Below are 14651 nucleotides of genomic sequence, written 5' to 3' on the forward strand. Positions count from 1 at the left end.
ACATGATGTCTGCCGCTGTGGGGTGGAAATGTCACTCAGGGAAAAAAGCTCATAGGAATTCATCACAGGCTTCAGCTGTAAGTCGCCACCTCTGATGATGTGTGTCGCGCACAGAGAGCTTTATAATAACACACACTCTGTTTCTGTGACGTGACAGATTCAAGAATGAAAATGAGCGGCCTCGCCTTGATAATAAGGCGTTGGCTTTGTGGCTTTGTCATCCTCGTAGTCGAGCTAATGGAACGTGACAAGCTATAGTTAAGAAAAATAATAACATTTAGATTATTTCTGGTTTTGCCCTGTCATCCAAGCTCATGAATAAGCACACACGGTTGTTATTTTAGGACGCAGCTAAGTGGAAATAGTTGGGTGAAGACATACGGTTGTCTTCTCTCTTGCTTATATATTTTTATGGGACTGTCAGTCAGATGAAAACCACTGATTTTGCATGGAAGAGATTTCAATTTTGAAAAGAAAAAAATGTGAAAGAAACAGAACAGGGTCTCAGAATTCAAGCAATAACCTCATTCTCTGTCATTACTCAGGTTTTTGTCAGACAATAAAATTATGTGCATTATGTTGCTACAGTCCTACAAAATAATAATAGTAAATGAATAAATGATATAAGAGCTAGTTGTTACTGTCTTCAACAGTTAGTTTTTATTGTTGTGTGTTGTTTTTTGCTACTCAGGTGTAACATAGTGAGGCTATCGACTGCCTGCAGACAGGGTTGATGTAGCAGACAGAGCTGGGTGATATAACTGTTACGGACCTGCATGAAAAGAAATGAAAGCAGCATGCTCCGCTCTCCCTTTTCCTTGCTCTCCTCCTCCTCCCCTCTGCCCTTCGGAATATCCGTCCGGTTAGGGGGCGCTGGGCCGTCAGCGAAGGCGCCTAATTCACTTGATGAGATGTGGAGCATAAACATTTCTCCTGGCAATTATAAAACGTGGGCCAATGCGAGCGGAAGCAGCTGCTAGTCCGAAAGCTGTCGGGGCACCGCTGTCAGATGTCAACAACAGCTCGGGGGCAGGAAGTGGCACCGTTTGGGGCCAAGTAAGACCCTACGAGGCAACCCTCCTCCTACCTCCACCAGCCTCTCCCACCTCCCTCTAATCTCTGTCACTCACACCTATGCACACTTCAAACCCTCTCCCCACTCTCTCCATCATGTCGACATACACCACCACCAAACACTGTTCTCCTTTATTTCCAGCAGAGTCGAGAGTCCCTGCACTGAAGGAGAATATGAGCTTATGATGTCACTCTTGGCCACTGACAGTAAACCATTGAATAATCAGATTCCTTTTACTTTCACACTGGTACATATGACATATGCTATTAAAGGGATAGTTCAACATTTTGGCAAATTGGCCCATTGTCATAATCCCTATAGTTTTAGGAGTAGGTTTGTTACCTTTAATTGTCGGTGCAAGCTATTTTTAGAACGGCAGGGCTTTCTTGGTTTCCCTCATCAAACTTATCAAATACACAATCCAACAACTCCAAAACGCTCTGGTGGACAAGTTGTGACCTGCACATTCACCACGCTATGAGATAATAACAAACGTTACAAGTAAATTCATGCAAAACCGCTTATGTGCGTTCCCGTTGGAGGCGTTTCTGCATTTGCCTTGAAAACAATTCTGTCTGGTAAAGTTCGGTTATTTTCTCATAGTGTGGTGAATGTGCAGGTCACAACTTGTCCACCAGAGCGTTTTGGAGTTGTTGGATTGTGTATTTGATGAGTTTGATGAGGGAAACCAAGAAATCCCATTAGCCTCCGTAGCGTAGCTCTGAGCAGCTTGCGGCTCTACTCCACCATTCTAAAAATAGCTTGCACCGACAATTAAAGGTAACAAACCTACTCCTAAAACTATAGGGATTATGGCAATGGGCCAGTTTGCCACAAGGTTGAACTATCCCTTTAACCAATTAGACTAATTAATAGGGTGACTGCTATTGATATTCAAATTAAATTATAGTTATAGTTATATCTTATAGTTGTATAGTTGATAAGACCCTTATTCCATGATGCACTATGTGTGGCTTCAGCTTTGCAAGACATGATGCTATTTTTTAAAGTTGAACACTGTATGTGAGCTGTGTGCATTTCTCTCTGGACTGGGCTTTCATGATATTAATATAGAACCTACCTGCTTTATAATTAAAAAATAACATGGAAAAAATGTATGCAATATGGGACCTTTAGGGTTCACACCACATAACTGCAATAATTCATTGCAGAGAGTCTGTTGCGTGTCACGTCCCTCTTTCCCCAAACACATTTCCTGTCTATCTCTGCTGCAGCTATCACATAAAGGCAAGGACTGAAAAAATACTTTAAAAACACCAGCTTAGTATATGGAAGGCAAAAACAGAGAGGAGAAAATATGTGTAGTGTGAATGTAGACTCAGTCTGGCTGTTTGAAGTAATTCAGCCACCAATTAATCACCTGCTGCTTTTCAGTCACCCTCAGTGAAGCTCTGTGCCCCCACCCCCCCCTCGCGCTCCTTTACTTCTAGTCTTTACCTTCTCCCTTCATCTCTGAAAGATGAAAAGCAGAGCACATAGGAGGTGCCACATCTTGCTGAACCGCGCCATCTGAGCTGGCAGCACAGCGAAGTGTCCAAACAACCTTTCCCCAAACACTCGCCCTTTCCAGCTCGCCCTTAATTGGTTGCAAATGCCTTTTAGGATGAGCCAGTGATGGCTGCGGGGAGTTTATATACACAAGGCTCGTGCTCTTTAAAGCACAATTCCATCATGATTGATTTTTTCTTTCTGTCATCTGTTATGTTTTCCTTCCTTTAAAGTGAACTCTGGCTGTTGTCACACACATGCAGCTCATTTAAAGCTGTTTGGTCACTTTTTTTTGAAGAAGGCTCGGGTTCCCTCTTTCGTATTAGAGAACTGAATGTAATAGGACAAAATATTTATCTTCTCATCTAATCCCAATCACGCTGGACTGGCCCTTTGAGACAGGGCTCCTTTGTCAGAAATCAAACAAACAAGACTTAAAATGCACTGATGTGTGTTGGCCTGCATAATTGGCTTCCGGTAAACATGTCAGTGGTGCTTCATGGTGAGGAATGTGGCTTTGATTTTACTTTCGTCGAAACGGTTTCGAACAAAGTGAAACGTCTCAGATGAGGATCATTTCATGTTTATATCCGCCTTCTTTTTTGACTCTTCAAAGAGATCACACTCAAGCCAGAATCACCATGTTAATCACTGAAAAGGAAGTGTTTTGTGGGCAAAGGGCCTCTGTGAAGGTATGTGTTCGAGTGTGCACGTGTGTTGGTTTATTTTGTGTAAATGTATATTTTAAAATCCCAACATCTGCATGTGTGTGTGGGTATATTCCCTGTGTAGGTCTGGGCTATATGCAGGATGAGGAGGCTGAGGGCCCTATCTCAGTGTGTGTGTATCATCCATCGTCATTGCTGTGTGCCAGCATCTCACTCCTGCTTGGAGCGATCAGTCTCCACCCATCAGTCAAACAACGCCACTTGTGTCACTGAGATTATTTCAGCTACTTCCTGAGGAACTGTGTGATCCAAACAAAGAAAGTGTGGGCTCATAAACAGTCGACCACTGCCACATTGTTGCACAAGTTTCATCACACCATCATGATTAACTAATAATTATGTCTATGTAGTTTTAATTGCATTTGAAGAGGCTTTAGTTGAAACTCAGTGATGTTGTATCACACAGAAATTGTACAACAGTGGTCAGTGGCTCATTGTTGAGAAAGTAACCACCTTGTGCTTCATTTAACTGGCTTAAAGGGATACTTCAACATTTTTGGCAAATTGGCCCATTGCCATAATCTTTTTAATAGGTTTGTTACCTTTAATTGTCGGTGCAAGCTATTTTTAGAACGGCGGAGCAGAGCCGCAAGCTGCTCAGAGCTACACTACAGAGGCTAATGGGATTTCTTGGTTTCCCTCATCAAACTCATCAAATAGCCTACACAATCCAACAGCTCCAAAACGCTCTGGTGGACAAGTTGTGACCTGCACATTCACCACGCTATGAGATAATAACTGAACGTTACAAGGTAAATTCATGCAAAACCGCTAATGCACGTTCCCGTCGGGGGCAGTTTTTTGGCAAGAAGTCACTGCATTTGCCTCGAAAACAACTCAGTCTCGTTATAAGTTCCATTATTATCTCATAGCGTGGTGAAGGTGCAGGTAACAACTTGTCCACGAGAGTGTTGTGGAGTTGTTGGATTGTGTATTTGATGAGTTTGATGAGGGAAGCAAAGAAATCCCATAGACTCCGTAGCGTAACTCTGAGCAGCTCGCGGCTCTGCTCCGTCGTTCTAAAAATAGCTTGCACCGACAATTAAAGGTAACAAACCTACTCCTAAAACTATAGGGATTATGGCAATGGGCCAACTGCACAATTTGTACTGTGGGAAAACAAATAAAATATCAATTTTTAATGTTGTCTAGTGTAATCTTGCAGATGAAAAGAAAATCTTCAGGTGTTCAAGTTTTTCTCATTACATATTTGCTGTTGCACATTAGACATTGGCACCATCTAAGAAGCTATTGTCTGCCCCGGGTCTCACAGTTGTGCACCAGACTAAGCCCCCAATATGTTGACTTGTTGCTATTCCAGAATTAAAACCAGCAGAAAAGCAGTCTGCTATGAGCAAGACTATGAAGCCCAGTAAACTCTGAAATAAAATAAACAGGGCAGGCTCACGTCGCTCTTCCATGGAACCCCATGCTATGAGGTGATACATTTTTTCTATTATTTAGAAGACTGACGTAGGCCTGGCCTGTTTATTTTATTTTGAGGTTTAATACCTACCAGTCCAACTCTGTGACATAAGCAGTAGCATGACTGCAAGTCATAGCCTACTGCTACTCTGTTGTTTTCAATTAAGCCTAGAACCCTAACCATTATCAGTTGTAGCATTAAAGGGAAAGTTCAGCATTTTGGCAAATAAGGGATTATTTGGCAAATAATCCCTGTAGTCACAGAGGTAGGCTCATTACTTTTGATTAGCCTATTGGTAGCTAATGTTGTTTTGAGATCCGCGTACTGTAGCAGAGACACAAGTTGCTCAGTGAACACAATGGAGGTGAACGGTAGCCTAGGTCTACTGGTCCCCTGTCCCTCATCAAACCCATTAGCCTAAACACAATCCAGCAAATCCAAAACACTCTTGCGGAGAAGTTGTGAAACGCACATTCGCCACCTTATGAAATAATCATGTAGGCCTATATTTATGTAACATTACGACAGCAAATTCTCAGAATTACTTGCACTTTTGAAATCACTCCGGCTAGTTCCGGCTATGCATTTGCCTTGAAAACAACTTTGTCTTGTAATGTTACATGATTATTTCATAGCCTGGTAAATGTGTAGGTCACCTTAATTTGCCTATGATACAACTGCCTTCATCTGGTCTGTAATTTTTATAGTAGGCTACATGCATGGATGTATATCCATTGGCCACATAACATGTCACTCCGTGGTCTGGAGCAATGCCCCGCCCACAGCGCCTTCTGATTGGTTATACCGTGCAATGCCTTGTACGCTGCTTGTACGTACGCAGTGGCATGTGCATAGACCGTTAATATAATACATCCATGGCATAGACAGACAGACAGTCAGCGTGGTGTGGTTCCTGTATCACAGGTAAGACAGGAAACATGACTATAGTTGTTATAACACCAATATCCTCCACACTGTCGCGACAAAAACACCTCACTTTGATGAAAAACTGAATGTGTTTGCAATGAACACGGAGCGCAGGAGAGAGAGCGTAGCTAGCGCTAACTGCTAAGCTAAATTAGCTAACTTAGCAAATGTGAACAGCACAACTGTTATAGTTTGTGAAATCTGCTTAAAGGAGCAGAGAACAGAGCTCCAATGCTAGAGCAGAACTAAAGTAAGTTTAAATATACAGTATGCACTTAGACATTGTGACTAACACAATAAATGTTATTCTGGTAGTTTGTTCAGATTCAACATTCAAACACTGGTAGGAGCCTAACTAAAGATGAGGCGCTAACTGTTACTAGTAAAATTATTGTGTAAAATGTTTTCTGATAAAACTATAAAGTCAGTTCAATTGACTTTAGTATTTTTATTTTTATTTTTTACATTTTGAAAGGGGGAAGAAGTAAAGCATGTTATAAGGAGATAATAATAATAGGATAAGTTTTGAATTAACGAGCATCCCCAGGCTCCCAGGTGTGTCTACCAGGTGTTAACAGCACCTAATCAACCAATGAAGCCAGTCAGGCTCATTGCAGTAATATAAGTGCATTATTAAAACATTCATACTAGTTGGCAATTTATTAGGAACACCTGGTTAAAACTGATTCAGTGTAATAGGCTACACACAAATTTACCTACAGTAAATCCCTATATTATCCAATCTGTAATGACAAACCACAGTTGTCGATTAATCTGTTTGCTCGTTTTGTAGGAGTATAATACAGAGGTGCTTCTGCTATTTAGCCTATAATCACTGATATCAATAGGGTTGACAAAATATTGGAAACAGATATCTGTTTTTCCTGTTAAAAGGGTTTCCGGGAGTTTTTCCTCCATCAATGTGAGGGTCTAAGGTCAGAGGATGTTGTTATGATGCCATGTAAAGCCCTTTGAGACAAACTGTTTTTTAAAAATTAGGATAAAATTGCCTGGCCTTACCTGGCCTTATTAGTCCCCTTGATTACTAATAATTGTCATTGGGCCCCCAAAAGCCTTTCAGTTGATCAGTTGAGATTTTTAAACATTCGTGGACATGTGGGTGTCCCTTCTTCTGTCACAGTTTAGGGATTTTTTAAAAATGGGTTACATTGTAACTTAATAGTACATTTTAGTCTTGTTGTTTATCAGTTAATGGTCATTATTGTCTATTAAGTAGATAGTCAAGTTTGAGTACTAATGCTGTGAAAGAATAGACCTATACTTTGTCAAACTGAGGTGTTCAGTTAGCTGGTGTAGTGGTGTTCATGATATAAATTAAGTATTTTTGTTATCTAGGGCTGTCAACGAATGGCAGAAATGAGGTTCGAATATTGCCTCTTAAAAAAAACAGATATTCGAATAAAATTCGAATATCTATTTTTTCATATTTTCTCCAAAAATCAATACAAAGAGATAGACTTTTATAGCGGTAGCCTGTATTTATTATCAGCGCATGTCAAACACGTTTTGAACAGCTTACAGTTTGGGAAAACAGAGAAGCTGCTTCTCTCCAGACGTGACCACACAGACAGGTGTGTGTGTGTGTGTCTGTGTGAGTTACTACGGTTACCGCGGCGCTCCCGTCCCCCGGATATTCCTGCAGCTGGATTGACATGATCCGGTCTGAGACATGAAACTCGTGGACTGAGGAGTCGTCCTGCTGCGTCCTGCTGCGTTCTGCTCGTCACACCGACGACCGTGTATTTGTAGGAGGAAGTTGTAGTTGCTGTTGTTGTGGTTGTGCGCGTGAAGATAATTTAAAAAATAAATTATTAATATTCGAATATCATATTTTAATAATCGAATTTCATTTTTATTACTATAATTCGAATATACATTCGAATTTCAAATATTCATTGACAGTCCTATTGTTATCACACCTGCAAAGGGAGGTGGGGGGCTCTTATCAGTGACGTGACGTCTGTCTCAAAACATCCTGAGGTCACTGATATGAGCTGTCAGACTGTTGGACACACTGAAAGACAGATAGACAGACAGGCAGATAAGCTGGCAGGTAGGCCTATGTAATGGGGACGCTGACAGACAGCAGCCACACTGTGGAACTGCCGAGGAGACAGAAGGAGACCGTGAGGGATGAGCTGCTGGACAGGTTGGGCAGACTTTTGTGACTTTGCATTTATCAAACTGACATGGTATTTGGCATGAAAAAGAGACAGACAGACTGAGATGGTCCATGGTCAGGTCCAGAGGAACGTCTGGATCCGACAGGGCGAATACCTGCACTGTGTCGTTCTCAGTATAGAGCGAGGAGGAGGAGGAGGAGGAGGAGGAGGATGTGGGCTGGGGTCTTCCTCACTGCCTGGCAGATCTCCTGCTGTTCACACGGAGGGGAGGACTGTTTATTTAAGTGGCTCTGCATGGCAACCACTTACGATTGGCTCCTGTGAAAGCCTCCACTGGCTCAGCATGGAGATGGGGGTTGTTGGGGGGAGAACATCCATAGACGAATAAACACCAGCTGACACTCTCATCTCTTCTTCCTTTACCTTCCATCCACACTGCCCCTCCTCACCCTTTCCTTCCTGCATCGATACATGGTAATGCAGCTGCGGGTGTTATTGTATTATCTGAAAAAGTTCAAAAGGTTCATCAGTTTTAAACAAGTTCCATCATCATCATCATCCTCTGTTTGGATGCAGCCACCTCTTGCCTCATAATCTATTTCTGTATTTTTGTCGTCCCTCTCTCCTATTCCTACGAACATCCTCTCATAATACTGTCACCGGCCGCTTTTATTTAGCAGCTCTGACTGATGTCCAGACGTGAGTAATGTCTGTAGCCTTGAAAACTCCATCTGTATCACACACAGCCACCAGGGGCAGGTGATAGCCAGTGAAAGATCCTCTTACTTCTCATGGTTGATTAGATTTCCACATCACCCCACAAAACAACATTACTGATCAGAGAGCTGGCAAATGGAGAACCAACTGGAAAATAATTGATTACTGAAAAGGCAAAGGCAAATATAATCCACCCTCTTCATTTCTTATTGTATTACTGTAACAATGTATTGAATTGTAGTTTCAATCAGGAGTGCTTATTTCTTAAGAGTGATTCTGCATTTCTGTCCAAAAAAATAACCTTTACACTTAACAACTTCCAGTTCCACCAAAGATGCCTGAAATATATCTATGAAAAAAATCCAGTGTCCAGTGATTGATTGGAAGGGCTGTGTAACATTGCACACCGCTGACAAGGAAACACACAGTAAATCAGAGACTTTGACCAAACCAGTTGCAGTTTTATGTTTGCGATGATGGATGATCTCACTCTGCAAGTGCACGATCTGCCAAGGAATGGATGCCAGCAAATGGCCTCAGAGAGAGGAAAATATGCCTCTGTAACTATTCTGACAGTGCACAGACAACAGCAATATAAAACAACTGGATACTGACAATGAAAGAAACAAACTAAAAAGCAAAAAATCTTTCTCTTTTAGACATGGATGAATGTGAGAACGACTACAACGGGGGCTGTGTCCATGAATGCATCAACATACCAGGAAACTACAGGTGCACCTGCTATGATGGCTTCATGCTGGCCCATGATGGACACAACTGTCTAGGTAAGAACACACTTTGTTTGTTTCCTTCAGTGTGTGGGTTTGTGATAGTATGGATCCCTCATTCTCTTTACCTTTAAAATAGCTTTGGACACCATATACAAATAAGTCATGCCTTGTTTTGTTGTTGTTTCTGTGGGTGTATGTGTCCTCATGGCAAAATGTGGTCCTGGAGACGCCTTCTGTAGTTAGTGGACAGGCCGATAGCGGTACATCTGTCCAAATTGTTCTCATGAAACTTTACAGATGTGGAGTTAAAATCAAAATGAAAAATAGGATGCTGACATGCATCACGAAATGGTCTTTAATTTACTGCTGAACTTGGCAAATGATAAAATACTTGAGAGAAACTTGTGCTCAGTCAGGTTGGAATACAAATGTGTGTGCCATATAAAAAAAAAAGAACACTTTACATTGTTTTTCAGTAGCAATTTCAGCAGCATACCTTCATTAGACAAATCATTTTTTGTCTGAATTATGTCATTGCCACTTTAGATCTATGTATGCGGTTCCCACATTGGCAATCTAAATAGATATTGTGAACTTTGGATCCTCATATTTTAAATGCACTTTTGCATTTGTCTGCATTTGTTTAATACAGTCCAGTGTTTCCTCCAGGATTTTTTAAAAGAGTGGCGGCGAGGGCGAGGGCGAGGGCGACGGGGGGGGGGGGGGTGGTTGGGTGCGCGCGGATCGTTGGGGGGGGGGCGGGCGTCCAAATCCTCCACGGCCAGCTCGCGCCCTGCAGTGATGGTTTCGGCAGTAAGTCACACAGAGAAACACGAGACAATCCGGTCAATTTTCAAAATACAACACCGTGATTGACAAATACGTCGGATGGTCTGATGGTGGAGGGGGCGGATAGCAATTAATTAGCGTGATTTAGCGCGTATGTTTATTACCGTCATTAGCCTACCTGTCCATGTGCCCGTGTGTGTAAGTGCGTGTGTGCGAGAGAGAGTCGCGGCCCCACAGAGTTGTTAATTAACACTGGATGCACTGGGTGATAAGTTTCGTTTTTACTGAGGAGGAACGCTGAAGAACTCAGCTGTGATTGAAAAGAAAAGCACCTAAACCCAGTCGAGAGTTGTAACTATGTAGTGGAAAGGGTGCAAAGTAATGGTAACTGGTAGTGGAAAGCCTGCTTTACATTATTTTAACATAAAAAAAAATAAAAAAAAATCATCATTCTGAAGGTGTGGCTGCTTTTATTTTGCCGTGGCGGTGCGCCACGATCAATTACATGTAGCGGAAACCCTGCAGTCAAATCACTGCAGGTGTCTAAATGCAGGTAAACCTGCTAAAGAAAACATGATTGGCTCCCCTCCCATTGCCAGTGAATTAGGAACAGTTTTTTTCTGATAAGCAATAGGCACCGCATGGAGCCAGCGACACTGTCACAGCAGTTATTTCAGTCTCTTCAGGTCAACAACGACTGAGTGATGCTCGGGTGCTGCTGGAACAGAGATACATGGAATCTGTGTTACTAACAGGCAACATGCATCATAGCAACACGCTGGAAAAGGAAACAATGTTTCCATCACTTCTGATCGTAGCTGGACTTGATAAATACCCATGACTACTGCAGAGTCATTTGACCTGGGAATGAATGCTGATTGTACCCTTCCCCACTGAAGACAAAAGCCAGATGTTAGAGGGTGTTAGTGGGTTTTTGGCCAGTATGAAAGGAGCTCAAGTGTGCATCAATGTTCATCTGTGCTTGGTGTGTGCTGGTGAGTGTTTGGGTTTGTGTCTATACATCCATATAATTCACTATATGAATAGATATGTCTGTCTGTCTGTGGTTAAGAGAGTGTGCTTGTGCATGTGTCCCTGTATCTCTTAAGCCTGTCTGGCTCAGTTTGCCTTTCTCCAGAGAGACCCTCTGTCATCGTTTGGAGGATTTCCATGATTTGTGTTGTTTTATGCTCCTTTCCCTGTACTCTTGGGAGGGCGGTCAGGGTTGAAGAGTTCTCCTACAGATATCTGGCTGTAGTCATTACTAACATATCCAACCCATTTAGCCCCAGTGCTGCCTTACTGACTTATTGTCAGCCAGACTAATGCTTTTTCTGCTCTTTGCAAAACGTAGTTGTGCACGGGTGTGTGCGCAAGCAGATTTCATCCCTCAGTCGTCCCCTCTTGATTGATGAGAGCACAATGAAATCAGAAACATGAAAACCGTGTCACTTTGGAGGCTCTTATTCTTTGGTGGGATACGGTTTGGCATTTATAAGCGTTGTACCTCATGCCTGGAACCTTTGGAACCTTTGGAGAAATTGAGTGCTATTAACGACAGCCAGCAGTGCAGAGTAGCTGTTTAGTTGTGGAAGCACTTCAGAGGAATGACTCTCAGACAGTTGAGATAAAGCAGAAAGACACTACACCGTCAGAATTAAAATTTTCCTCCATGCACATACATGGCCAAAGATGTCAATGGAAGTGACTTTAAAAAAGTCCATTGATAGAAACTACAACAGTTCTGACAGCACCAGTGTTGGGCCTCAGCCAACTGAAGATGGTGAATGAGATCACATGTTCATAGACAAAAGAGGGCCATTTGAACTGAGTTATCCAGGATCCTTTACCCCATAACTATGTGGTCATTATGTGGCCAACCAGGCCAACAAACCCAGCTGTGCCCCTTCTTCTCTCTCCTGCTCCCTCCGGCTGTAGAAACAACTGAACTCTGGCTCAAAGCAGCACTGCTGGTCCAAGGCACCTTCTTCTCTCTAGTCCTCCACACTCAATAGCAGCAAGGCGCCAAATCCCACCTGTACCTTCTCTACACTTAGGTGCACTCCTTTCCCTTGGTTTCACCAATCTGGCATTTTAAACAGTAGTCTGATACCATTTTTTCTTTCCCGATACCGATTCCAGGACTGTGAGTATTGGTCAATACTGATACCAGTGTGTTATAGGGCTGTCAAAGTTAACGTGTTAACGTGCCATGTGAGTAATCTGGAAACAATAATGTGTTAAAAAAAATAACGCACAATTAATCCCGTCACATGACTAAGGTAGAACATGTCCCCATCGGGTTTGACATCCGTCTGTTGAAATACGGTAAGGATTAAATAGTGCCTCCGTTTTGAATCAATACTCGTATTTCCATCTGGAATGCAGCAGCATCTGACCTGCCTCTGTGGAGACCAGTCCCACTCTGCCTCTGATCAGGTAAAACTCTGTCATAAGTGGTTTGATCACAGACAAGAGTGGGAAAAATCAAACTCTTGGTTTGACAGTGTCAATGCTATTCACTATCAGACAAAAGCCTGTGATTTTGTTTATGAAGGTTGAGGTGCAGACAGATACATATTTATTGATTTAATACACTAATCAAAATGTAGTGCTGAAAAAACAACTATGATGCGTTATTATTTTTCACCCATCATCCATAAAATTGCGTAAAATTCTAATGGATTAACTGTATAAATTGCATCCTTCAACACGATATGAAAGAATAGAAGACAATACAAGTAATATTTGTATAATTAATTAGTATTTTAATCGTGATTAATCACAGAGTATTGCAATTAATCAAGTACATTTTTTGTATAATTCGTTTTTTGGTTTACTTGAATGTTGTCTTTATTAGTCTGATTTTGCTAGAGATGGTCCTTTTATCAGTCTGAGAGGCTAGATATACAGATAAATCATTAGATACAATGGTTAAATAATAGATATACAGATAAATCATTAGATACAATAGTTAAATAATAGATATACAGATAATATATTATCTAGTCTCTCAGGCTGATAAAATAACCATCTCTAGCAAAATCAGACAAATAAAGACAAAATACAAGTAAACCAAAAACAATCTATTGAATAATGTGTTGCTGATCCAACATCAAAAGCAATCAGCCCTTAGACCAGGTAGGAGCCAAGCATGTGTGGTGGCATTTTTCTTCCTATTTGGGCCTTTACTTTTCCTTCTCCACATGTCGCATCATCCCCTCAAGTCCTGTAGTCGGTGGAGAGCAATTGCAGCACCCGGCTCCAAAACATGCAGCTGCCTTGATCTCATGAGGTTATCGTTGCTACGTTTGCATGACATCAGAACACATCACTCAACAATCATTTCAAGAAATGAACGACTTCCTGAAATTTACAGCAGTCAGTCTGTGGAAGTAATCTGGACTGACGAGGACGGATTGATACATTATGTTATGAAGATTAAAAAATGCTTGGAGATGAACAGTTGAGTAAACAGGAAAGATTTAGTCTAAGAAAGATGCTGACTAAACTCAGGGAGGAGAAGAAAGGAAGGGCTCCTGGAAAATGGAAATGGGTGGAACGCTTTTATTTCTTGGAAAGGTTTTGTGACTTCACTGTCTCTCTCTTACTCCAGTTTCTCTTTACTTTTCATGGAGACATCATTAAACATCAATGGATGGAGGGATAGAGATGAGCAAGCAGTAAACCCAGATGATTATCAGGTAGAAAAGGAGTTGAGTTGAAGTAGAGAATAAAGAATCTGTACATACTTTTTACAAAGTATGTTTGTGTCACACTTACACACACTGTGCAGTTAGGGGTTCATAGTCTTGCTCAAAGACACTTTGACATATAACTATATGGTGCTAATTCTTGTGTAATTAATTATAACGGTAATCAGAGTAGATAATAGAAGAGTAGCAAGAGAGCAGCATCTTTTGGTAATGAATGTCGCAAGAGTATCCCCACCTCAGGGAACATCCTGGTCTTGGAGGAGAAAACTTGATGGATAGGTTTTGGATGTTGTATCTCAATTTGGACTGAGTGATGGGTCTGGACTCTGGACTGTGTCTGAAAACTCTTGACAGGCAGAGCAGCTTTTCTCCTTAAATCTGTCATGCACACACTAAAAATGGAGCTGGTTGTTTGACCTTGCCAGCACCTCCAAAAGTGACAACATACTATGACATCTTCAGATAGCTAGCCAAACTGAGAACGCCAAAAGCCGTCTTCTTTTGGAGCACAAAGGTTTAGAAATGATCTAGATCATTGATCTGATGTTTTTTGATTTGTCATCTTATGGATCATTTCAACTGGATAACTGTATTATTTTTGATTTATATGACTCAGTTCATGCTTGGTTAAGTTTTTATACAGTGCAGTGAACGTTTTCACATCAAGGACCTTATGTTTATAGAATTTTGGCTTGAAGAACGCTTTTTGTTTACTACAAAAAGCGTTCCCATAAGAGACCCATAATTAAAAATAATAATACATTCTGTCAATGTTTTACTCATTATGAATTATACTGAAAACAAAATATTCCTCTTTTGGTCGGGGACCCCAAGTAACCTTAACAATGGCCGCTGAGGGTCCCAGGACCCCACTTCCAGAACCACAATG

General features: G+C 41.5%; 1 protein-coding gene across 2 annotated transcripts in view; it reads left to right on the forward strand.

The window, feature by feature from the left end:
• The window catches only part of scube1 (signal peptide, CUB domain, EGF-like 1), a 106242-nt gene that overhangs the window by 13862 nt on the left and 77729 nt on the right, over positions 1–14651 (forward strand). For both annotated transcript variants that reach the window (XM_085768850.1, XM_085768851.1), the window contains exon 3: positions 9186–9311. In XM_085768850.1, the coding sequence (XP_085624976.1) occupies positions 9186–9311 (126 nt within the window). The remainder of the gene's footprint in view (positions 1–9185; positions 9312–14651) is intronic.

This window comes from Trachurus japonicus, chromosome 23, assembly GCF_045865225.1.
Source record: "Trachurus japonicus isolate A0001 chromosome 23, Traja_1.0".
Classification (NCBI taxonomy): Eukaryota; Metazoa; Chordata; class Actinopteri; order Carangiformes; family Carangidae; genus Trachurus; species Trachurus japonicus.